General features: G+C 46.6%; 1 protein-coding gene across 2 annotated transcripts in view; it reads left to right on the top strand.

Annotated features, from left to right (window-relative positions):
- Positions 1–27,041, top strand: part of dipk1c (divergent protein kinase domain 1C) — a 42,327-nt gene that overhangs the window by 9,647 nt on the left and 5,639 nt on the right. For both annotated transcript variants that reach the window (XM_063484286.1, XM_063484285.1), the window contains exons 4-7: positions 20,557–20,760; positions 20,846–20,899; positions 20,971–21,149; positions 23,683–23,992. In XM_063484286.1, the coding sequence (XP_063340356.1) occupies positions 20,557–20,760; positions 20,846–20,899; positions 20,971–21,149; positions 23,683–23,992 (747 nt within the window). The remainder of the gene's footprint in view (positions 1–20,556; positions 20,761–20,845; positions 20,900–20,970; positions 21,150–23,682; positions 23,993–27,041) is intronic.

The raw sequence follows: 27,041 nt of genomic DNA on the forward strand, positions 1-27,041 counted from the left end.
GATCTCATCCTCGGGTAGAATTTAATGCTGTCTTGTCAGATGCCTCCTGAGGCACAAGGTGTCCTGTGGTGGACACGATCGCTGCAGTAATGCAGCTGAGAGATGACGGTCTCCTTTCAGAGAGCTAATTATACATGATGAGGCTCGAGGGGTGAGTGAAGCAGAGGCTGCAGCGCTGTGGCTCTGAAGGGGATGCACCCCAGACCCTCTGATCACAGTCAGAATCAAGGTTGAAGGGTTTAGTGAGTGTTTGCATGGCTCTTTCTCAAGTCTACAGCTCATCTACAGTAGGACTGGACATGAAGCTACACTGAAGCACCAACACTGCTGTCCAGCAGTGAGTCACAAATCTACAGCAGAAATAAACACGTTCACAGCCTGACACACAAACTGTTTTGGTCTCTGTAGGTAATATCCTTCTGCATAACAGCTGTACGGGGGCGTGGCCTCTTTGTCTGACTGGATGGTGAAAGAGGTGGCTGTAGCTGCTAGCTGCCTGCTAGGCACAGCGTGGTCGTCTCCAGGCCAGATCCAGTCAGCCACACTAACTGGGATCTCCTGTGGCGGTGTGCAGGAATGAAAAAGTCCAAACAGACGAACGTGTGCAGACACTCCCTCTGTCAGACGTCCGGACAGTCAGAGACAGACGTGCCGACGTGTTTCTGTGAGGTAGATCTCGCTGAGCAGCAGGAAGAAGCTGCAGTCCAGGTTCACACAGCCTTGATGATCTCACAGCAGCTGTTTGTGCTCCGACCCTTTATTTCTGTAGAGGTTGGATGAGTTCTGATATTATACATTTTATTGTTTTGGCCACTTTAAGATAAAAATGTGCAGCCCAATGAAACTGCAGCAGTCACAGCCCAATCTAAAACCCGGGCATTTCTCAGCATTCCTGACATTTAATCTAATAAACCAGATTGGAAAAAGGCAACAAAGTCTCTGAGAGGAAAATTGTATCCCTTTGATTCCCGTTTCAGATCTTCTGTGAGAGTACATCCCAGAGATGTTAGCCTTTTCCTTTGTTCCAACACGGACTCAGTTATGAAACGTGGATAAGTCAGTCTGTGTGAAACCGTCGTGCTGAAACAAGCCTGAGACTCAAGAGCAAGGACAGCCACGTCCAACGTGTGCAGGCACAGTGGACTGATGGTGAAGACGGGATGGCTGACACCTGATGACAAGATGACTGGCAGGTGAGGAGGGGAGGGCGGGTGTGAAAGCACAGGAAGGTGTTTGTGTGTGAAGGGTGGAGCAGCGCTTAGGGTATGAACTCCGGATGAAACTGTGTTTTTAAAACACAAAGTAAAGAAAAATAAATGATAAGATGTGAGACGTCGGCTTGGAGGTGCAGATGTTGGAGCCAGCAGCTGCTGATAAATCAGCGGGTCAGTCCCGGGCCTGTGTTCTCCATCCAGGTGATTTACAGCTGCAGGTTTCAGGTTTGATTTCTGTCAGAGGTTTGGAAACGTTTCCTCTGAGTGGAGGCTGAACTCCCCACAGAGAGAGATGACGGGAAGACCCGACTGCTGTGCCCGAGGAATGAGTCTCACAGCCGAACAGGTTCAGGTCGTCGGTTCAAGAGAGGGATGGAAAATATGGAGGACACTGATGAGATCATTTCCTGTGGATTCGGTTTAAGCTGCACCTCATGCTGGAGCGAGAGGAAACACTCGGCAGAGAGCAGGAGGTGTGTTAGGAAACATGTGTGGGATCAGAGGGAATCCTGTACTGAACACAGGGCTTTGATTTAGTGTCGGTTCAGAAAAACCAGGCTTAAAATCATAACCCGGTTCTTCAGAGCGTGAATCAGAAGGCTGTGTTCATGTCGGCACAAACTGCTCAGTATGACTCGCTCACACAGACTCACTCTGGATGCTCACAGCAGCTTCAGCTCGGTGTCACAGTGAAGTTCTGTGTGGTTGGTAGTTGTGCCAGATGTGTCCGAGTCCAGCTGAACTGTGCTCTGTGCCAGTGTGATCATGGTGTGCATGTTTCCATGCAGGAGACTCCTCCGACCCCAGTCTATAGCCCGGCTTTTGTTTGTTCTTTACATTTGTTCACCGTGGACTTGCATCAAAGCACAACATTTGGGAGGCACTGCTGTAGAGAGATGATTATTTTAACAATCCAGTCATTTATATTTTACTCTGTTCTTCATTTGAACAGTGAAAATTTAATTCACTTGATTTGACTTGTTAAAAAAAAAGATTTATAGTCAAATATTTATCTGCAGATTCAAGTCAGTGCATGAAAATGAACCAAAGCCTGCACGAAGGTGCTAAATCAATCAAAAACTGATAAGCAGGGAGCTCAAAGAAGCTGAATGTCAGTGTAAAAAAAGACGAGATGAAAACTGAAAAGTAGACTCGTAAAAAACTTGAGCAGAAAGAAAATGTGTTTTAAATGAAACCTGAAGAGAAAGAAGCTCACGAGCTCCTGCAGCCAAATCCTCGTAAATCAGCGAGAAAACTCATTGTTATTCACCAAAAACCATCGCAGGCTTCCTGTGTAATCACCAGAATGGCTCAGGAATGAATGGACACACACACACACACACACACACACACACAGGTCAATCATCAGTCATCAGCTGGTATGTAAAGAGAAACGAAACAGTCGACAGATTAAAGAGTCGATGGTTTCTCCATTCGTTTTTTTTTACTAAGACCTGATGTTATGTTTTTAAATCAGGTGAAGAATCGAGGCGTGTGCTGCACGACTACACGGAGCATCCACAACATCCTGGCATGTTTAAGTTCCTCTTACGTCCAGCAGAGGCAGCAGTGAGTCAGTCCCCACAGACTCCCATGTTGAAACAGACATGTTTAACGCCTGTGGGTAGAACATTTTATAACCCACCTGTTTAATTTGTATTTAGGTTTAAAGTTTGCATTTCTGGGGGCGTGGCCTCTTTGACTGACAGTTGGATGGTGATACAGGTGGAACTGGACCTTGGGCCCGTATTTGTACTGTTTACCCTTTTTAATGACATCATCTGAGGTGTGATTGGCCGCGGTCTCCGGTCACAAGGAGCCTCACAGGTCGCTTCATCCTGTCCATGATGGAAGGTTTTTATTGGTTACTGATACAAAAGCAGCAAAGACGTGTCGCCTGTTTCAGCCGTGAAGAATGATGATGTCACCTGTTTATGATAAACAATAAAAATCTGAGCAAACTGTTTTCATACTGGCTTCAGAGCCAGAGATAATTACTCTGCAGGTCCAGCTTCGCTTTGCTGATGAGCTTCCTGTCAGTCTGGTCTGAACTGATCTGCAGTCAGTGGGCGTTTGATATGAAACAAAAACTTTCTGTATGACTCAGAAGCATCATCAGAGAGCTGCAGCACAGCCTTTGCTGTAAACACCGCACAGGTTTCAATGCTGAGGACTTTTCAGGAGGCTCGTCAGCTCACTGCAGCAGAGTAATTAGCTAACGGACGCAGTAAATCCTCAGGCTCAGGTGATTTATACGTCTCCAGACAAATTCATCACGGCTGCTTTTCATAGGTTTAATAGGAGCAGCGTTGATCACTGTCACCTCCTGTAATATCTGCACTTCAGCCTGTTCTCCTGACTCTCCATCGCTCCTACATGATGTATGATGATTAAAGTGGGAGTGGATGTAGAGGCCCGGTGTGCAGTTAGCAGCTGTTAGAGCAGAAAACGAATGTGTTTAACCTTCAGTTAGCATCACTGCTGCTCAGCCTGGAGGAATTTAATCAGCTCTGTTCCTCGGTCCGGCTCGCGCTCTCAGGTGACTCCAGCTGCTGTTTGAGTTTCTTTAAATGTTCCTCAGAGACGTGTGGCCCTCGCTGTACCACCGAGGAAACATTTGTGCCACTGAAATATAATCGTAATGGGTCTGATTCTTACAGAGCGCTTTTCTACTCTCCCAGAGTACTCAAAGCGCTCTATATGCCACATTCACCCAATCTTACAAGCACTTTCTCTGTACTTAGTGCTTTCTGACAAATTGCATCCATCGGAGAGCAACTTGGGGTTAGTATCTTGCCCAACGATACTTGGCATGCAGACTGGAGGAGCCAAGGATCAAACCACCAACCTTCCGATCAGTAGGTGACCAGCTCTACCTCCTGAGCTACAGCCACCATCTATCCTCTAACAAACTACAGCAGGGTCCTGATGGCTGAGGTCACAAAGCTGCACCAACCCCCTGGTGATTGCTTTGGTCACTAGCTGATTGCACTCAAACCTGGTTTTCCTCCGATGCACACAGAGACAGAAAGCACTTAGCGGCTGCAGTAGCGCGCTGTCTGAAGCGATGAATGTGGCTTGTCCTAAAAAGTGCTTTTAGTGCTCAGTTAGTAGAAAAGTGCTATAAAAGCATCAAACCTGAGCAGTGTGCTAACTTTACCCCTAAAAGCCCGTCTTAACCCTCAAACAGGACTCTGAGTGACCCAGAAGTTTAAGCTTTTACAAAGTGTCATCACTCTGATGGTCAGGTTTCTTTGATATCATGTGATAAACAGTTGTGTGGTTTGGATGATCGGCTCTACAGAAACACACTCAGGGAGCATCCTTGCACCCACCATATTCCCAAAACAGGAAGTTAAACCTCTGGGGACATGTGTAAATTGTAGTGAGAATAAAATAACCAGGTTAGCGTCTCCCTGAGCGAGCGCTGGATACGTGTGGAAAGCAGCAGGTGAAGGACGACCAACACGCTGCTAAAGTTAACGAGTGTTGGTGACTAAAATAAATCAAGCCTCCTGACGCACTTTTCCTCTCTTATATTTAGCACAAACGTGATGTGCTGTGGATGTCTGCACACCTTTAATTGTGTAATGAGAGGACGTGTTTGTCCTGGGCTCGGATGGAGAAGCAGCGCGGCGGTTTCTTGATCTGTATTCAGGCTCATGTGCAGAAGAAGAAGAAGGAGGGAGAACAGAGGGTCAGAGGGGGGTAGAGAGGGTGGGGGAGGCGATAAGCAGAGAACAGACACTTTAAAAAGAAAGCAGCTCAGCTGGAGACGAGTGCCGCATACCAACGAAGAGGCCTGCAGGGTCCCAACAAAGCCGCCCGAACCGCATCAGCACGGCGGCGGCTCAGCGATTCTCTCTGAAGCCGGCGCTGGCCCAACACTGCGACTAACGACGGCGGTTCAAACGCCGGCGCTGCCTCTGAACTTGAACGTGTCACGCTCTGATCACGCCTGAAAATATCCACACTAACAAGTTTTCTGATCTGCAGTTCAGCATCAAAGCAAGTGAGATTTTCAGAATAAAAGACTCTGGCAGGCATTTGATCAGCTCTGAAGTTCTGATCCTCGTCATTGATTCAGGATCTGATGAATTCCTCTTCAGAGTCTCATTAAAAGATTCAAATGCATCTTTATTTTTTATTCTGAGTCTTTTTTTCACTGGATTTCATTCATTTCTTATTCCTCATGTTCAGAAATGCAAAACTCTGCTGAGTCATGTTAGAGCATTTCCCTGAAGATGGTTAATTTCATTTCTCTGTGAGATTCACATTTCAGTGCAAAGTTTGAGGTTAACTCTTTGGACTGATCCTAAAACATTTTTCAGTGATCTTATTGTCCAGCGTTTAAGTAGACAGAAGATTCTTATTATGAAGGAGTCGGACGAATTTATGGAAACTGAAACTTTGTTCGAAAAATGGTCTTTCAGATGATGCAGCCGTGACGTATGACATAGCCGTGGTTAACAGTCGTGCAGGCAGAAATGGGTCTGAGGCTGGAGAGACTGCGGCGGCGTAGCCTCAGTCTGCTTTCAGTTAGCTGTTGGCTGAAATCACAGCGAGAACATGAGCGCCACTGTCACCTGAACCCAACTGAGCCCTTCCAGTCTGAAGAGCATCGGCTCCTGTTTGAAAAGCAACAATGATCTGAAACACTTCTTTCGGTGATTTAGCTTTAAAATCATACCTGCTCTCACAGCTGGACTGCAAACCCTCAAAAGCACAGGGGTCAGGACGTGTCGGGCCGGATACACCAGAGGCTCTGAAACACTTCCTGCAGGGGGACGAGGAGGCTGCAGGAGCAGGAGGGGGTCCTAACAGCTTCAAATGTGGGAGCAGCAGATTCATGATTCAAAATTCAAGAGCAGGTCGCAGGTGAGCCCATTAGGTCAGTCGAGGGTTACTCACACCGTCTGCAGCAGAGTTAGCACATTAAAGGAAACAGTCCTAAACCCGAAGTCTCAGAGCTTGTAAATGATTTTAGGTTAAAAACAGAAGCTCTAAGTGTGAAATCTGGATCGAGGTCAGTCTAAAGAATAAAATGCATCTGGCTCTGATGTCTGACAGCTGCTGCCAAAAACTCACCTGTGTGTGTTTTGTGTTTGCATGTTTGGCTCAGCTGAACATCAGCGGTGTTTTCCACCCACATTGCTTCGGATAAAACTGATCTGTGTGACGTACTAACCTCAGAGCAGATACTCTCACTTTGCTGTTCCCCTCGGAATCGGCCTTTTGTCTGGAGCCACGGGAGGTGTGTGTGTGTGTGCGTGTGCGTGCGTGTGTGTGTGTGTGTGTGTACATGTTTACATGCACCCCGTCTCTTCCTCACGCTCTCTTTAAGCTCAGAGTTCCTGTAACGATGGACGGGGCTCTGATGCTCTGGCTGCGTCTTCGTGTCAGACTGCTGTACGGCTCGTGGAGTCTCCGCCCTCTACAGGATGCTAAAGCAACAAACTGCACCTGCATAAATGAACCGCTCCATGTGTGGCTTCTTCCCCATGTTTTTAATCATACATTAACTGTGTAGGTGTTGTGTGTATGAATAGACTCATCCCACCCTGTACAAACTGCAGTCCTAGAAAGACTGAAGTGTTGAAAGTTGAGTGGCTCTATTCAAACATGCTGCTAATGCCAGTCAGTAACTCTCATACCTCAGTGCTTTTCAGGGCTGTGCTAATTATTTTCTGTCACTGAATATTAAAATTATCACTTACAACTGAAATTGGTGGTTACCTGGTGATTGCATTGAACTTCTTGCATTCAGCAACTGATTGCCAGTAGTTGTGGCAACCAACTGGGGTTAACCATGCAACACCTGTAACACCCGTACTGGACCAGTTTTGGTCACAAGGTGATTGCACACACGGTGGGAGGCAAAAAGTCTCCAAACGTCATTGGCAAAGTTGGTCTGTGCTAACTACCCCAACTGGTTGTATTTCTGTATAAAACCAAGGTTGGTGAGCACATGTGTCATTTTGCAGTGAAACTGCCATCCTGCAGCAACTGCATCACTATTTTTGAAAGAATTTCAGAATCTATGAGGTTCTGACTGGCCTCTGAAAGGCTTCAACAGCACAAACACAGTCCAGAGGTCCAATTCAGGTGAAGCTAGCAGACAGCTAGCAGCTACAGCCGCCTGTGTCACCATCCACCTGTGAGTCAAAGGCCACGCCCCTAATAATGCAAACTTTAAGGATAAATTAAATTAGGATAAATTAAGGGCAAATATCTGCACAGTTATCATGAAGGTAACTTATCTATAGACACCAAACTGTTTGCGTTTGGGAGGCTGTGGAGACCGACTCACTGCTGGAGCCTCTGCTGGACGTTAGAGGAACTGCAGCTCTTTGGTGCTTCATTTCAAAGTGATTTTTTAACCCCTGAGGTCGCCGCTTGTTTTCTTACCACAACACCACGGAGCATGTGTAAACGCCTCAACAGAATTTAGAGACGGGTGTAGTGTGAATTTCACAGCCGTTAGTGGAGAAGAGGAGCCGGTCCAACTTGTTCTTATTCCCAGGACGTCACCTTTTGCGGTTGTATCAAACATATATGAAGTATTCTCTGGAACCGCTGCTTTGATGCACCAACTGCTATAATATTTTACCATCAATCACATGACTGTCAACCAGTCATGTGATTGATGTTAACCGTTAAAGGTTTATTTGTTTTCACTGTTACCCAAACTCCAGCCAACAAATGTAGGTGTGAACAGTCGAGTATTCCAGCTCTATATCAGCAGTTAAAATGAGTTTTAAGAGGATTTCTATTACATTAAATCTTTTTATCTCACGGGCAATCACTGATCTCTGTTTAAGATGCTTTCAAACTCCAAACAATTAAACTAACATTTATTAAAATAACTTGTTGTATGAATGCTGTGTCTAATGCAGACTGTGGTTACTGCCTCGTCTTCCTCTTTATCTGCTTTCTTTTGGAAGAATAGCTAAGGCTAATGCTAATGCTAATGGAGATCCCAATATTAAACAAATGTGCTCTGAGAGAAATGTAACAGGAAATAGATGAGAGCTTGAACTTGAGTGCCATCTGAACCATTCTTGGGCTACTGGAAGGCTAACCCATGCAGTACCCTGTGGGTATAAATACCAGCTCTATCAGAACTACAAAGTTTCTGCTTTTAAATAGCTAATTTTAACCTTCATACAGGTCTGTCAATGGCAAAGACTGGTCTCATGGTACTGGTCTGTTGTAAAGAGGGAGCTGAGCGTAGCAATGAAGCTCAGTTTACTAGTGGATCTGTGTCCTACCTTTACCAGTGGCTACAACCTGTGGAGTAGTGACCACAACAATAAGTCGTTCTTCTCTGAACAGTTTAACTTTTTGTAAACAGAGGTTTTCACCCACCTTCACTTTAAGTTGCTAAATGTCATTGAACTTCTATAGTTTCCTGTGGCCCAGTCGTCCCTTCAGAGGTGAAGTGAAGCGCTTGGTCAATCAGAAGGAGCTCAGAGTGGAGGCACCACTTCTCTATATTCAAAACAGTCAGTTTAAATGGTTCTACATCAGACCTCCTGCACTCCTGGGTGAGGTGTTCCAGGTGTGTACAGCTGGGAGAAGATCCTGGAACTGATTCACGACATGCTGAAGAGATTATATCTGCTCATGTCTCAGGCTTGGAAACACCTCACTGTACCTCCAGAAGAGCTGGAGGCCGCTGCCCTTAAGCAAAACCTGTCAGATGTCATTGAGCAGATGCTTTGAAAAGTGAAGGAGAATTTGATCTCAAGGTGAGATCAGATTTCCTTTAAGAGTCCGTCATACATAAACGACAGTGGGTGTTGGTATGCAGCCAGGAAACCTGAAGAGTCGTTGATGAAAGTGGCACAAATCAGACGCCTCAGGAGTTCAACATATAACTGAAGAAAAGAGGAAGAGGTCTTAATAACAGTGGCCTGCTGCAACATGCCCATGCTCCGATATGTTTGACAAAAACAAGGAAATCCTCATCAGAGATTTCAAGTCTCCGCAAGTTGATTTTCAGGGGAGCCGATAACCTAAAGCCAGCTGCTGACTGAAAGAAAGACGAGAAGAAATCAGTCTGAAAACAGACTTTATCATTTGGAAAAATGGAGCTCTGTGATCTAAAACGTCTGCAAAGTGTATGCAACGGGCAGAACATTCAAAACTACCTGAAGTTTACTCAGTATTTTTAGACACTGCTGAACTCAGAGTCATATCAGTGAGTTGGTGTAATCTGGAACAGTCATTGTTCTTGTCAACAATATTTCATCTGAAGAGAGAAACACCCTTCAGACATATTTCTGTAATTGGTGTTCGGTATTTTCTCCGTACTTCAAATACGAGGCGATGCCTGCAGGCAGAGGTGGCAGCCAAGAAAACGTGCACGCTGTGTACTTTCAGTGTGTTTCTGTGCAGGCATCCTGGCAGCGGCGAGTCTGCTTTAATTGGATTTGTTTACATTCAGCACCGAGGCACGCTCCGGCAGGGTGAGCTCTGAGTTTTGTGCCTTCGGGTTCGCGATAAGCACCCCGACGCTCGGAGTGAGTCTCGACACGCTGTGCGACCGCAGGCACTTCAGTGAGCTTAACGACCTCAGAGGCTGTCAGACTGAGAGAGATATACAGACCGCGTCAGGGCGCCACGCCATGGACCATTGGTTTATCGGTCAGAGCAGGCGACCATCACTGGGGCGCTGAGCGTCCAACCTCGTAGCCTACGTTAGCACCATGAGAAATGGTTTCAAACCTGCAGCAGCTGCAAAGGTACAAAAGGACAACAACTTTTAAACACTGCAGTGTGTGATGTACTGAAATTACAGGTCAGAGATTTATGGTGATGAACGCAGAACAAGCAGAGATTCTGCCTTTTAAGATGGAGAAGACGCTAAAACGCGGGACTTTGACCCAGACACTCGAGTTTATGCTGGACCGTTTTTGTCAGACTTACCTGATGTTGTTGTTTTATTACTATTTAAGCTTTTTACTGGAAGTAACGTTCAAAAGACAAGAGGGCGCTAAAGGCAGTTTAATGGTTTACAAACACAGAACAAAAAGCACCTCACAGCTGCAGGCCAGTCCAAAATAAAATCCACAAAGAAACTCAAGAACATGAGGGAGGTGAGATAATGACCTGTCAGTGACTGCAGAAGAACACAGAGTCTAAGGAAGAGCGATAATGGGGTGCAGGTAAACTTAACCTGAGGATGGGGAGAGAACCAGAGGAGGAGAGAAGAAACTGAAGCTCAGTGGGATGAAGCTTCAGAATAAATGAAGCAGAGAGAGGGATAAGAAACACATGAGGTAGGTAGATGGATAGTAAGGCACAGGTGAACTCAGGAGGAATGTCTGAACAGAATAAAGCAGGGAACTAAAGCAGCAAATGACCAACAGTGAGATAAACTGTGAGTGTCCACAGGCCTCCTGCAGTCCAACATCTGCATGTGATGAAGGATCATTAGAATAAATGAGCTTCATAGCTAAGATTTTGACACCTACAGTACTGGATTATGAAATGATGATAGTTAGAGTTTATTCTGCAGTCGCATCGTGTGAATGACAAACATGCGTCACAACAGAATCCACTCAGGAGGAAACACTGGTGTTGACCCGAGACTGCTGGCTGGTTTTAAATCAGAGTGACATCTATCATCTATGCGGGAGTTATCTCCAAGTTTATTTATGTCACTTCCTGTTTTATTTTGAGTCTGCATTCCTTGTGGTTTGCCTTTATTTTTGCTTTCCGTGTCTCGTCTTCTGTGATTTAGTTCAGCTGTGTCTCGTTCTCCCTGCGTTTCCACTTTCTTTGTGTATGCAGCCGTTGTGTCCTCTTGTTTTTTGTCTGTTTCACCTCAGTGGGTTTCCAACCTCTTGTTTCTGTAGTTTATAGTTTTCGATGTTCCTTCTTTGGACTTATGATTTAATTTTTTGGATTATTACAAACAGTCAAATAGACGGTCAGGCCGATGCGTCTTCACAGGTCTACATCCACACCTACAACACCCACTGATCTATGACACCATCTGAACCAGTATTACACTAAATCTCAGTGGATCTGCTGGTTTCTGGGAGCAGGTCTGGTGCTCTGTCTGGTATTCTTCTGGTAGTTTGGTTTTTGTTGAATTCAGCTGCTGCATGTGTACCAGTGTTCACATCCACCCAGTGGCTGTTCAGGAAGCTTCCAGCTCTCAGCTCCCCCCAAGCTGCAGCTGGCTTCAATTGAGAGCCCGTCGGTCTGAATCTCATCCTTGTTTATGTAGCGCCAGAGCAGGTGAACCGAGCCAGAGAGCAGCAGAGCGGTCCAGGGAGCTGCTGTGGCTGCCTCGTGTCGAGCTAATGACAGAAATAAATGAGTACAGAAGGTAAATGAGCTCCAGACTGAATCATTAAGAATCATTAATGAACTTGGGGTCTGCCGGCCAGGTTTTAAATGTCACTGCTGGCTTTTACTTCTAGTTTGAATTTCCAAGATCTTTATTTAATTTTTACTCCTCTTAATTTATGGATTCCTCATGAGATAAACAGCCATGGTCAACGTTTTATTTTTCAGTTCTTTGTCTTTTTCTTTCATTTCTGGCTCGGATCTTCTTCCTACTTTCCCCTTTATTTTCTCCTGGCCATTCTGGCCGTGTTTCTTTTAGCTGCACAGCTATGAAAGCAAAACTGTCATTATAATAACACTCGCCTTAAAGACTTTAATGATACAGGAACGAATGCTACCTGTTTTAAGCGTGTTTAATCAGGTTTTAATAAGTTTACATGACCTGAATGTTTCAGTCCAGATGTTTCCTCCTCACATCTCTGCAGCGTTTTCCAGCTTTCATCATTTAAATCCATTTCATGTTGTATTGTTCTTTACTTGTGCTGCAGTCAGCTGTGAGCGCAGTACTTTACACTGGGTTAATTCTGCCTTTCCGCCTCCGCTTCGTGTGACATTGGCGAGCAGTCGGAGAAAGACGAGAAGTTTCTGGTCTCGTTTCTAGTGAAAGGAGGTCTTTGTTGTTGTGCTCTCACCATTACATTCCATAACAGCAAAGCCCGAACACACGAGGAACATTAAAAGGCTTTAATGACATTCCTATGTTTATTCAGCCCAGAGGCCGTGACGGGCCGAGCGCGTCGCGCAGGAGCTTTTCCTGCCTGAACTTGCAGAGGTTGTCAAGGTTTTTGAAGAATCAGGAGCCCGGAGCGTTTAAGTGGAAACTGTTGGAACAAATTAAAAATATTCTGCAGAAGTGAAGTGATCGAGCAAACTTAAGGAGTTCTGTTTGCAGGATGAACGTTTTGGTCCTTCCACAAAGAGAGAGGAGTGACAGCTGAGATCAGTGTGGCTCTGCTCTGTCTGGTTAACTAAACACACACCTTTGAGTGATCAGGAAGTCCCTGATAATCTGCTGCTGGGTTTCTGTTATATGCACCAGAGCCTCTGAGCAACACTGTGCAAACCAGCAGCAAACCGCGACCTCTGAACCGTGGTATATTAGAAAGAGGAAGCTTCCCATGCTGATGGTTTATAAAAAAGACAAAGCTCTCAAAAAGGCGAGCGATTTATCACTGGTGACAGGAGGTCAGAGGTCGGTACAGTATCCCCACAGGCTGGCGGTGTAAAGCAGCACCTCCTGTTGTGCTGAGCACGCTGAACACTCCAAGAACAATGGTGTGACTTTTGCAGCCCGCAGGGTGAGCGCGGTGTGGGCTGAATGGTTCGTATTCACCGCTGCGAGCGCACGGCATGGATGCATGCACGCGGCGTGGGTGGAGCCGCTGACCTCGGGGTCAGCTTGCTGGAAGCGTAGGCTGATCTCGCAGCCGATGAGCCGGCAGCCGCAGGCCACAACACACTATAAACGCCCACCACACACACTTACAGGTACACACCCCGAGCCATTAACACTAACGCTAACAGTGTGAGTGCTTTGGCAGCGGTAAGCCTCCATAATTAGCCAACGAGCAGGTGAGTGTTTTTATAGGTGTTGACTGAATGGAGCACTAAAGACCGCGGCTGGTTGGTGGGTGACCGCACTCGTGTGTCAGCTCGCACACACGCTGCTCTGGTTAATGATGAAGAGGAGGGAAATGTGTACCCGAGGGCGCTGCTCACAACCAGGAGGACAAGTCGTTTCAGGTGGAGACAGATTTCAGTGCCGAGGCCCAAAATGCACCTCACAGACTCTAAACCGTCAGTACAAATGCTTTTACAGAGGGAAACACCCTGTACAGTAAAAGTACTTTAAGTACTAAAGCAGTACAATCAAAATATTCTCAAGTATTTCTAAAGCAACAGAGCGGCTCACGTCACAATCATTTACATTTGTTTGATCGTGCACCTCAAACATGGGGCTAAATAACTGCTTCAATTGAAAAAGTGGAATCTGGATGTCATTTTCACTCCGGGAGTCACGTTTCTCTTCACACTTGGAGGGAATCTGATCCTCTAAACTGGGCAGGAAGGTCTGTAGGCAGCTGGAGGGTGTTAGCTGATGTAGGGTGGAGGAAATCCAGGGAATTAGAGCGGATATAAGAGCAGAGGGAGCAGATGTCCGAGTCTTGGGGGGGGGGGATTCCTCGCCTCAGGGATCCTTGTCCCGCTCAGGGTCCCATCGAGCTGTTTTCAAATCTCTGGTTTTGTGAGAGTAAGGCCAGCGCCGAGGCAGGAAGGAACCTCAAGATCACCCTTTGAGTTTAAGTGCTTCCATTATTACTACAAATGGGGGCGGTTTGGGGCTGTTGCCATGGTAATTACTTTCTCGTTGTATGTCCAAGACCTTTTCTGGCTCTGCTTTGAGTGTGAGACGCTCGCACACAGACTCACAGCAGGTTGGCATGAACCTGAAATTTAATCCAAGGACGCAGGTGTAGCTGACAGAAGTCTGAAGGAGTGAAGAGCCTCCATGGAGGGCGAGGCGCCGTGTGGCCTCCCAGCACGATTATAACAAGAAGTATTTATCTGTGGTGTCTGCGAGGCAGTAAAACTAAAGAAGCTAAAATTTCATGACTTCACCCACAAAAACAAACTTTTTCACTGGTTGAAATTTGAGCCGTGTTCTTGAATATTTCCAGGCTGGCGACTAATTGGTGAGTCTAAAAACATGGCGGACATAAAGCAGCTGATTCTGTGCAGGAACAGTTTGTCATAGTGAGAGAAACGATCGGTCACACTCATCCCTGCTGTGGGAAGCTTCTAGTGCTGCCGCTTCATTTGATCACCTCCTGGTAGACTTTCAGGGTGCATTGTTGGACATGTTGTGTGTGTTGCAGTGTTGTTGTAGCAAATGACTCTCAGATTTACCCGAGCAGTGAGCTCTGACTGTCTGACGATGGTGGAAGAACTGACAGAATGACCATCACTGAGCACGCTCCGTGTTTCTGTTGCTCTGAGATCAGGCTATGCAGGCACAGGAAGGTGGTCATCAACATGATGAGTCACGCTCACAGGAAACAAACAGCTCTACCATCAGCAGAGCGACAGACTGCAAGCTGAAGCTGAAACATCAGCAGAGCGACTGTGCGAGGTGAAAGATGACAGTCAGCATTTTGCTTTGATTCATTTGCTAGTTGGATGTTTTCTTCCAGTGTGTGAGATGATTTCAGCCTCGTGTTAAACTGTAAACACATAAAGGAGTTCAGAGTTGTAGCCAGAGAGGGAGAAACTGTGTATTTAAAGCGCGCTGCACTCAGATTGTCTCATAGGACTCTGAGGTTGCTCCTCGCATCACCGCAGCCATGAAGGCCTTCCCTCCCTGATGGGAAGACGACTCGCTCCGAGCGCTGCAGCATCTCGCTGTGAATCTCAGAGCTTCGTGCGGAGAAGCATCGTTCAAACACACACGTGCGCTCGTGTCTCCAGCATGCTCCGTGCCGCTGTTCAGTCACAGCGAGCGCGACTGCCCGGTTGCTGCCTGCACCTCGAGGTGCTCAGGCTCTCCCAGCAGGGATGCTGCAGTTTTCCAGGAAGCCGCTCTGTCAGTGGGTGGTGGTTTTCTGCAGCACAGGTTACCATGGCGATGTGCCCAGTGTGAAGTCATCCTAAAAAAACACAGTGTTAAAGCTGGAGGCTCCTCAATAAGCCCCTGATCCTGCTCCACCACGCCGGCCTCTGAGACCCAGCACACACCGCTCTGTGTTTTCCAGCTCATGAGGAAACACGTAGTTTTATTCTCATTTTTCAGTTTCCTTTCCTGTGATTGGTCAGCTTCAGCAGAAGGATCAGGGTTCAGGCTGAAGTCGCTCTTTCAACCACATGTTTGGAAGCTGTGAGGTGGCCTGGGTGAAGACAGTGAAAGTAAAAATTCATAAAAAGCACTTTCAATGAAAATAAATCATTTTAAAGCAGAACAAACACAAACAAATGGATCATAACTGATGTCTGCTCCACGACATCAGGCTGGATGTGTTTGTGTTACCGAGGACGCTCTGACAGCCTCCAAAACTACAGTGTCCACGCACACCTGTGTGAGTGTTTCTAATGTTTCCAGTGTCAGGACTCTGAAAGCATGACCGATGCAGAGCGAACCGTCAGCGTGAAGCAAACATTACATCTGTGATTTCACACATCAGCAGTTTACCCTCCGTCTGTCACACACACACACACACACACACACAGACACACACACACACAAAGTGGTTATCATTCACAATGAAGAGAGACACCAGGAACTAAAAAGGGAGGAGGGGGGCGATAATTGCTGAGCCTCCTTTGACTCTCAACAGCTCCCCTCCCACACCTGTTGAGTCCATCAACACACAAACAGACACACACACACACACACACAGCTTTTATCTAAGGAGCAGCTGAGGGATGCAGGTGAGGCGGGGGAGGAGGAGGTGCTGTGGATATTTCAGGTATGCAGGACGCTTACAGAGTCAGCCTCCAGCTGCAGCTTCTCATGAATCTTTTCTCAGAATCGATGAAATCGTTTCTGTTTGAGTCTCTGAGGTCTCAGTTTTACAGTTCATGCTTCTGCTGCCTCAGCATCAAACCCGGGCATCAGAAACTCTGTGTTCACCATAAAACAGTTTACTGATCTTACTGCAGGTTAATTATGAATTACAAACATAAAGTAAAATGAGTCTGAAAGTTCGAGCTGAGCTGGAGCTGCTGTTTGTGCAGCAGTATCTCAGTTTGTTTCTGACGTGAATCTCGTTTCTGCAGCATCAGTCTGAGATCTCTGCAACACAGAGAAGACTAACATCATAACGATCTCGTCTCCTGGCGCTCTGATGCTCCTCTGTGCAGTCACATAATCGTCCTGTTCAGAGACTGTAAGCTTACGTGTGACTGCAGCAGGCAGCAGTTTGGATCGTGTGAGGAGCTGGGTGTGTTTAACTCACTTTAGCTTTTCTCCACTGGATGATTCACTTTTTTATTTTGCTGTCAGTTGGCACTAAACACAGCTCACAGGTTTGTGAGAAGATCCTGGTCTGGGTTTAAATTCACACCTGATCGCCATCCAACCATCCATCCATCCACCCTCCACCCATCCATCCAACCATCCATCCATCCAACATCCGTCCATCCATCCATCCATCCATCCAACCATCCATCCATCCACCCTCCACCCATCCATCCAACCATCCATCTGTTCATCCATCCATCCAACATCCGTCCATCCAACATCCGTCCATCCATCCATCCATCCATCCATCCACCCTCCACCCATCCACCCATCCATCCAACATCCGTCCATCCATCCACCCATCCATCCACCCATCCACCCTCCACCCATCCATCCAACATCCGTCCATCCATCCATCCATCCATCCACCCTCCACCCATCCACCCATCCATCCAACATCCGTCCATCCATCCATCCATCCATCCAATATCCAACATCCATCCATCCCTCCATCCGTCCATCCAACATCCGTCCATCCATCCAACCATCCATCCAACATCTATCCATCCATCTACCATCCATCCAACATCCATCCATCCGCCCTCCATCCATCCACCCATCCATCCGTCCATCCATTAATCCATCCATCATCCATCCAACATCCATCCATCCATCCACCGATCCATCCATCCAACATCCAACATCCATCCATCCATCCATCTGTTCATCCATCCATCCATCCATCCACCCTCCACCCATCCATCCAACATCCGTCCATCCATCCATCCATCCATCCATCCATCCAATATCCAACATCCATCCATCCATCCATCCATCCAACATCCATCCATCCATCCATCCATCCAACATCCGTCCATCCATCCAACCATCCATCCAACATCCACCATCCATCCATCGATCCACCCATCCATCCATCCATCCATCCATCCATCTACCCATCCATCCAACATCCATCCATCCACCCTCCATCCATCCACCCATCCATCCGTCCATCCATCCATCCATCATCCATTAATCCATCCATCCAACATCCATCCATCCATCCACCGATCCATCCATCCATCCATCCAACATCCAACATCCATCCATCCATCCATCTGTTCATCCACCCACCCATCCATCCATCCATCCATCCATCCATCCATCCATCCACCCATCCAATATCCATCCATCCATCCACCCTCCACCCATCCATCCAACATCCGTCCATCCATCCATCCATCCATCCATCCACCCTCCACCCATCCACCCATCCATCCAACATCTGTCCATCCATCCATCCATCCATCCATCCAATATCCAACATCCATCCATCCATCCAACATCCGTCCATCCATCCAACCATCCATCCAACATCCACCATCCATCCATCAATCCACCCATCCATCCAACATCCATCCATCCATCTACCCATCCATCCAACATCCATCCATCCGCCCTCCATCCATCCACCCATCCATCCGTCCATCCATCCATCCATCATCCATTAATCCATCCATCATCCATCCAACATCCATCCATTCCTCCATCCATCCACCCGTCCATCCATCCATCCATCTGTTCATCCATCCAGCCAGCCAGCCAGCCAACATCCATCCATCCATCCACTCATCCATCAATCCATCCATGCATCCATGAATCCATCGATCCATCCAACATCCGTCCATCCATCCACCCATCCACCCATCCATCCAACATCCATCCACCCATCCATCCAACATCCATCCATCCGTCCATCCATCCATCCAACATCTATCCATCCATCTATCATCTTTGGGAATAAGAGTGATGTGAAAATAGTCTGAGCACAGCTTGCTTTGAGTGTTTTGTACATTTTCGTGGACTTCAGGGTTTGTGGCTGTGCTATTCAGTGTTGGTCAAGTTACTTGAAAAAAGTAATCAGTAACTAATTACTGATTACTTCCACGAAAAAGTAATCCCGTTACTTTACTGATTACGTATTTTCAAAAGTAATTAGTTACTTAGTTACTTTTTAAAAACATGATTTACAACCTGATTAGGTAATAAACCAATAGATCTTTCAGCCCAATTCTACTTTTTCTGCATAATCCATCATATAAAATGTAATCAAATGAAAAAGTCTCTTTTTAAAATTTGTTTTATTAGTTTTAATCTTTTAACTTCATGCATCAAGCAAAAATTCAATTATATGTAATCTGTAATTGTAATTACTTTAATGGGCAGTAACCATCTCTGGTGATATTAAAACTGAGTGACACCTCTGAATTCTGGCGTGTTGAAGCAGAAAGATTTCAAAGCTAAAATGTCAGCGACTCCCATCCAGCATGAAGGCCGTCTTCTCTGAGGTTTTATTCCTGGAAGCTTCATATCCTTTAAATCCCTGTGTGTGCTGCTTTTCCCACGGTCGGTGTGAAAGCAGCTGACTCCGGTCTCTAACGGCCTGCTCAGTGTCACTTTGAGCCAAGCAGCTCTCAGAGACGTCACCATCCGCTCTCATCGGGATTTATGAACCATGTGCAGATGTTTATGAGTCAGGAAACAGACGAAGGGCTGAACATCCCATTATCTAAACTCTCCCCTTCAGCACGTTAACCGTGGGACGCTGAGAGGATGAAGGCTCGTTCATCATCGCTCTGCTGTCATCAGCCGTTATCAGGGCCTCTCTCTCCCGGGCCAATTAACCCGTCTGCATACCTGCCCGCCTTATCTGTCCTCCTGCGCTATCTCGTCCTCCGCTTTTCTGTCTCCTGCACTTCCTGCCTCCCTAACATGACTCACGTTACCGTCTCAGCTTCATTTTCATACTTTTATTTTTTATTCAGCTGCACAGCGCTGTGGTGCAGCAGGAGATAAATAACTATTAACTATTCCTGACCATCCCTCACTTCAACTTCTGCTGAATTTTAAGCATCACTTCATGATGGAAACATCTTTGTTTATTGAGAGGAACACAGGAGAAATGCAAGACCAAGAGTTTATAAATCAAAATAAATGAATTTGTCACTGACAGGTATCAGACAGAAGCATCGTGCAGAAGCGTTAAACAGAGAGTCTCTGATTGTGGCTCCTCTGGGAGCATAAATTTCTCGTCCCTGTGTGAAGCGATGCGAGGATTTGATTTATTAAAGTTGGATTTTAAAGCACAGGTAATGTAAGAGTAAGAGCTATGGCATGGCGGGCAGCGACAGGTGCAGGTGTGTGATTGTGAAGTCGGTCTGGGCCTCTGAGCTTCTTACCGACTGATGTTTGTGTTGGAATGTGAGCAGAGAGGATTAACCGCCTAATCCCCCAGCAGAACAACCCGACGCTCACACCTCCGGACACTGAGCTGCTCAGACACAGTGTGTGCGTGTGTGTGTGTGCGTGTGCGCGTGCGTGTGTGTGCGTGCGTGTGTGTGTGCATGTGTGCGTGTGTATGCGTGTGTGTGTGTGCATGTGTGTGTGTGTGCACTCATTTCTCTCACTCAGATGTGAGATCGTCTCCTGCAGGGTTTCAGAGATTAGGAAAAAGAAAATCAGGAGCTGGAGGGAAGATGAGGAGCAAAACAGCGATTTGCTGCCATGAACTTTATTTTCTTTGGTCTTTAAAGTCAACTGATGACCAAACTTTAGACTGTTGTCATCACTTCTCCAGCTCGCCCATCATCACAGTTCAGTCAGATTACTTTGAAATCCTACAGCAGAAAGTTGAAGTAAAGCTGAAGTTCAGAATATCTGAGAAGTTATTAGGACAAAATATGACATCATCTGTGATTAAAGTCATAAATATTTGAGGAAAAATTAGATTTTCTAAGAGAGCAGAAACAAATCTTATGTTTTCTGAGATTAAAGTCATAAATTTAAGTTCATGAATAAATAAAAAGTATTAGTTTTAATATTTTCATTGTAAAACCTGCTGACAGCTGGTTTTTAATGTTTTGCGTGCTCGCTGCAGGGGAAACCTCGGAGCTGCTGAAAGGAACATTATCAGACTGAATGAAAAGATGTTGCCGAGTGACCTTTGACGTCTGCTCTGTGTCTCAGTGTCTGGAGTTCAGCGAGGGCTCGGTGACGGGCGACATGTGCGAGGACCTGTGCGTGCTCGGCCTGGTCGAGTACAAACGCTGCCTCTACTACGAGAACGGGAAGAAGGTGATCGAGGCGCGCTGGAGAGGAAGCCCCATCATCCTCAAGTCCAAGCTGGAGAACTTCTCCTCCTACGAGCCTCTGGGAATTCTGGACTACCAGGTGATGTCACCACCCTCGTGCCCACTCGCTCCGGGAAGGGCAGCTTGTTTTAAAATAACTGTCCTGCTTGTCCTCGTCCCCACAGGACGCAGCCGAGGAGCTCTCCCCGCTCGATGTCGTCTTTTACGCCACTCTGGAGGTAAGCGGCTTCAGTTTGGTGCTGACGAGTCAAAGTTTCTATGAGTCAAACTTCACTTCCTGTCACTTCAGGTACGAAACTCCCTGGGGCTGGCTGAGGAGAACGAGGATGAAGACAGAGGAGGAGTGAACAACAGCTCCCTGGCCAGACTTTTGGGGAAAAAGCTGAAAAACAGAGAGATGAGTTACTCAAGAGCGGAGCTGGCCTCGCTCTGGGCCCTGCTGCAGCAGGAGGAGTACACCTTCCTCAGGTAAACCCTGAACAGGTGGAGGATTTGGATGGTGTCAGTATGTTTAACTCTTCCTGAGGTTCTGAGATGCTCCAATAAACAGATGCATTTATTGAAGATCGATGCTCGCCTGTTTAATCGAGGGTTTAAATCGAGTTCGAGGTTCAGGGGTTTACCTGAGAACCTGACAGCACAGACAGGATCTCCATTTTTACTGCCAAAGTTTACTTTCAAAGTAAAACATTTTGTGATTTTTCCTGTGAAGCAGCTGAAATATGTCATGTTTTTTCTCTGAGTTTTAATCCTAAAGAAAAATGACCAAAAGATAATTTAAAAAACGTTTTAGTCCTGGCTTCTTTGTTCACATTTCACTTTTAAAATGTCTGATTTTTCATGAGCACAGCTGGAGAACAAAAAGAAAACGAGTGAAATTAGCTTCAGTCTGAGAGCACAGACGTTCAGACACCGGCAGGCTGGCGTCCAAAAATAAAAGCAGTGAGTGGAGGTGACCTGTGCTGCTGCAGTGACAAATGGAGGAAAGCAGCTGTGTGAATGTGGAGCTTTGCAGGTCAGACACAGCAGAGGAGCTGGAGACACCACAGAGTCTGATATCAGCTCTCCTGGAGCTGCAGCTGATTAAAAGTGTTTTCCACAGTTTATCCCCACCTGAAGAAGAACTCATTTATCACCGGCTGTTTTATAGACAACATTGTTTTACATCACTGGTGCAAATGTGTTCACAGTCGAGTGTTTTGGTGTCTGAGCTCTGTTCACCTTCACTGAGCAGGAGGGAGGAGACAGAGAGGTGTGTGGTTAGACGGCCGAGGCTGTTACAGCTTAAAGGGTTAGTTTAGTTTTACTGAAGGAAGCCTGTGTGAAGGACACGCTGCTGTATTTCCTGGAGCAGATGACAGTCAGCATGTCCCCAAACAGACAGGAAGTAAAGTAATGGCTCATAAACGAGATCAGATAAAAACACCTGTGTGGTCTCCAGATTTTCATCCGTGATGATTCCTTCAAGTTCAAGAACTCAAGTTACCAGAAGGTAACGAACCAAAACTGCTCGGTCCACAAAGACTGATCCACTGCTGGAAACGTGCAAACCTCTGTGTGCACAGACCTCGACTTTGAAGAGGTACAAAAGCACAGATGAGCGAGGTTGCACATTTCCACTTAGACTGGTGGAGCTACGTTCATGCACAAAGTTCTCACTCTGCACCAAAAACAGGTCATGAAGCATGAACACTGGACCATCACGTGTGTGTGACCCAGCAGGCTTATCCAATCTACACACAGCACAGCAACATTTCTCTGTACAAAGAAACAAGTGTAATCTGAAGAAGCAGAGACAGTAGTGTTTGAGGAGGAAGCACTAAAAGGTGCAGCTGTCCTCAGTGTTTCCCCTGAAACGACACAGCTTCTGAATATCGTTTCCCCCAAGACTCTCTCTGTGACTCAGGGGGAAATAAAAAGGTTTGGACGTCAAAGCTGATATAAAAAAAGATCCAAAATCAAGAAAAAGAAGAGCGACAAAGAGAAACTCACTGCAGTGAAGAGAAAAACTCCAGCGTCCAGCGTTGGTGGGATAGTGCAGAGAAATCAGACCGTAAGTGGCGATGGCAGTGAGAAAGACACTGGAATATGTTTAGAAGTTAAAGACACACCTTTAATTCAGTAATTACTTTTATTTTTTTATTATTATTTTATTTTAAAATTCACTTATTATTTTATTACTGAGACACTCTTTCACAGTCTTCATTCCATATTTAATGATGACTCGAACGAATGTCGATACAAACTTTGGCGGCTGGTAAGCTACGTGCAACCGACGTGACACATCCATCCATCCAACCAACATCTGTCCATCCATGTGTCCATCCATCCATTAATCCATCCATCCATCCAACATCAATTCATCCATCCAACCAACATCTGTCCATCCATCCATCCATCATCCATCCGTCCAACATCTGTCCATCCATCTATCCATCCATCCATTAATCCATCCATCCATCCAACATCAATTCATCCATCCAACCAACATCTGTCCATCCATCCATCCATCATCCATCCGTCCAACATCTGTCCATCCATCTATCCATCCATCCATTAATCCATCCATCCATCCAACATCAATTCATCCATCCAACCAACATCTGTCCATCCATGTGTCCATCCATCCATCACAAACACAGAGAACGTAGCGTGGCGCTCACAGATAAATGATGGAACAAACATAATATATATAAATCAAAAGAACTGGGATTTAGGAATGACCCCGATACTGCCAGAACACCTCAGAGTTTAGTTATGAAGAAAGACTTCATGATATCTCTGGTAGAGGATCAAACTCATCCTGTGATTGGAGTCTGGTCCACAGATCAGTGTAACAGCTCCAGTACTGACTCTTCTCTGGAGCTTAAACCTTCTTCTGAGTAAAGACACTTGTTTTATCAGTTTTCAGCTCATTGTCTCTGTGTTTGTCCTGATGATGACTTCCTGTGACATCACTTTGGCCTCATTGTATCTGCTTTCTGTTCCCTCTGGTCTCCAGAGTCCTGCAGGACCTCAGCACCCACGTGGCCAAGGTGCTGGGCTCCTGTGGTCACTTCTACGCTGTGGAGTACCTCTCAGCCGGGCACGCCTGGGACCAGAACATCTTTTCCCTGGATGACGTGGCCGTTTCTGAGGTTCAGGATCAGGGTGAAGGCAGAGACCGAGCCAGGTGGACAGCCCGAGAGATGATGCACCGCATCGCGCTGAGCTTCCTGGACATGGTGTGGCACTTTGACAACGACTTCACCCACAAGCTACACCTCTGCGACATCAAACCGGAGAACTTTGCCATCAGGAAGGACCTCACGGTAAGTCCTCAGGTGTGACTTTGAACACGCTCACTCTGCTTTGTCCTCGCAGTGACTCAGAAACCACAGCGGAGGGCTGAATGGCCTTAATGCTGGCTGAGGATATAATGAACGTAAGAAGGATGAAAGCAGAGCAGGGAGCTGGGAGAAAAGAGATAAAAGGGACGTGTTTTTAGAAAGCTATTAGAGCAAAGATGGAAATCAGATGCTGGACGGTGGATTACGTGAGGTTTTTCTTGAACAGATATTTTTTTAGCTAAAGGAAGAAGATGTGACGCTGCTGCTGGGGAGAGAAGGTCATTATAACAGAAGAAGGTCACACCTGGGTACTTCTGTCTTTGTGAGGACGGTCACGCACATTATCAGAATCAGAAAGACTTTATTTACCCCCAAGGGGCAATTAAGATACACAAATGACACAGTTTTGAAAAAAAGTGACTGAAAGGTGAATAAATAACTGTAAGTGAGTAAAGTGTCAGCAGTATAAAAAGAGAGTAGTTTATGTTTCTGGTGTGGGAAATGTTCTTATCGGCTGGAGTTAAAAAGCAGAGTGGCTTTGGGGACAAAGGTGGCTCCTCCTCTCAGTCCTGCAGGAAATGCAGCGGAGGCGTCGCCCAGAGGGGAGCCATTGAAATGCGGGTGAAGAATGTGAGAGGGGTCGTTGATGATTTTGGCTGCCTGTCTGAGGGCCTGTTGGCTGAAACCCTGTGCCAGAGTTCTGACAGGCAGGCCAATGATTTTAGAGCACACAGATGCAGTGTGCTGCAGTCTGTTCCTGTATGAAGGCTGAGGGAGTGGAACCAGCAGGTGATGGAGAAGGTCATGATGCTTTCCAGGAAGGCATCGTAAAAAGTCATCATGATGGGTGTGCTGACTCCAAAGGAGTTGAGTTTCCTAAGGAGGTATAGCCGTTGGTGGCACCTCCTGAGAATCTCCTCTGTGTTGCAGAAAATTTCAGGAGGTTGTCAAAGATGGTTCCCAGGTATTTGTACTCTTCAACTACCTCCACTGGCTTCCCGTGGATGGTGGTGGTGACTGAAGCAGCCAGATCCCTCTGCCTACTGGAGAAGGTTGCCACCATCTCTTTGGTTTTGCTCACGTTCAGTTCAAGTTTGGAGCTGTCACACCACTCTACAAACTCCTGCAGAGCGGGCCCATGGTGTTGTGAGGGCCTGACAGCAGTTACAGGAGAACTGTGTCGTCAGCATATTTAACAAGGTGACAGTTGGGCTGTGGATCTGCAGTCATCAGTGTAGAGGATGAAGAGCAGGGGGGAGAGCACACAGCCCTGGGGGGAGCCAGTGGAGGTGGAACGGAGACCTGAGAGATTATACCTTTTCTATCCTCCAACTAAATGCCAAACCACAAACTATGATGCCCACAGAGAGCTCAGATCAGATCTCCTGCTCCGTTGCGTAGAGAGGAGCTAGCTGAGATAGTTTAAGGATCTAATTAGTTTTCCGGGCACGTGCAGATACAAGGAGACCCCGAGGTTGTGTGTCAGAAAAACACTGCAGCTGAAACGACCTCTGTGCTTAGCCTGCTGCCATCTCAGATAACAGGAAAATCCAAGCAGATGTTTGGAGATGGAAGAGCATTTTAACGCCTTGACGAGCACATGCAGTCATACCAAGAGGATGGGACAGCCTCAGGGGCCAAACTGATGTGGAAGTGATTTCCTCTGCACCTCTGGACGACTTCGAGGGCTGCTGCTGTTTTTAGGGCTCTTTGAAACCCCGTCCTCACCGCTCACAGTCTGCATCTGCAAATCACCTCAACAGCTCGCTGGGAGGAATTCAGGAAGCGATCCAAGTGGAACAGGAGGCGGTGTTGAGACAGCCGAGGTCAAATTTAAATCGGGTGTCAGGTTTGTTTCTGTCTTGATAAGCACGCCACAGTCATGTGACTGCTGGGTCCTTTGCTTTGGAAGCACTGCAGTCATTGGCCAGATTTACCGCCCTGCGACTTGACGGACACCATTGAAATAAAGTCCAGGGTGGAGGTCGTGCCTGAGTGAAGGCCTCACAGAGGGAAACGATCAGAGGGGATTTCCAGGAACGGGCACCAGCCTGGAAGCAGTCCAGACATGAACGAGGACACGGAGACCTTGGAGGGTGGAGTTTTTGGACTGTTGATGATTTTTGATGATTGTTCATTCATTCAACCCTCAAACCCAACAAGATCCCCGAACTCTGAGAAAGATGCAATAACCTCAGCATCTTTGTTCTCGTGCCTGGAGTCAAATCCAGCGGCTGTCACCTCTGATGGATCCTCGGCCCGCTGACCAAAGCTCCAGGCGGGTTTTTCTGAAATACACACGAAAGACTAAAAATGAAGTTTTCCATGAGCTGGAGCCAGACGTCCTCATCTCCAAGTCCCCATTAATCACCCCGTGATCAAACTTCTCATCCGTCTTTATTAATATCTGTAATGTTAAAATTAAAAGTATAAGCTTGCTTACTTTAGAATGAGAAGTGGACTTCGGTGTTTTTCCTGCGGTCATAAATCAGAGCCGGAGCGTCTGGATGGAGGGAACCGAGCAGGGTTTGTTTTCTCAGCGTAATCTGAAGCTTTTATGGTTTGTCGTTAAATCAGCAGCACTTCAGGTCGGCGCTGGACTCCACCCAACAATCACAGCTCAGCCTAAGCTATTTTATCTCTCATTGTTCAGCCCCCTGATCGCTGGAAAATGAGCAGTTAAAGGGAAAAAATGAGGCGTTTGTAGCAGCAACAAAAGTCAAGTAAAGCAGAGGCTCATTATTGTTCTCCCGGTTTCGCAGGATGAATGTTTTTCCTGTCAAAGTGCTGACATGGAACATGTTTAACTGCCCTCACTTAATAATGCCAGCACCGTAAAACCACCGTGCAGCCTGCGCTCGTTTACTCCAGGTGTGAGTGGAATCATTTCATCTCGTTAAAGAGATTTTTATCTGCGGATTATTTCCAGTAGACCTCCCGAGCACTGCCAAACACAGGCTCTGTGCCACAGAGACAAACTGCTGCTTACAAACTGGTAATATAATCCAGGACATCAACACACACGCGGCTC

The sequence above is a fragment of the Pelmatolapia mariae genome, linkage group LG9 (genome assembly GCF_036321145.2).
Source record: "Pelmatolapia mariae isolate MD_Pm_ZW linkage group LG9, Pm_UMD_F_2, whole genome shotgun sequence".
Taxonomy (NCBI): domain Eukaryota; kingdom Metazoa; phylum Chordata; class Actinopteri; order Cichliformes; family Cichlidae; genus Pelmatolapia; species Pelmatolapia mariae.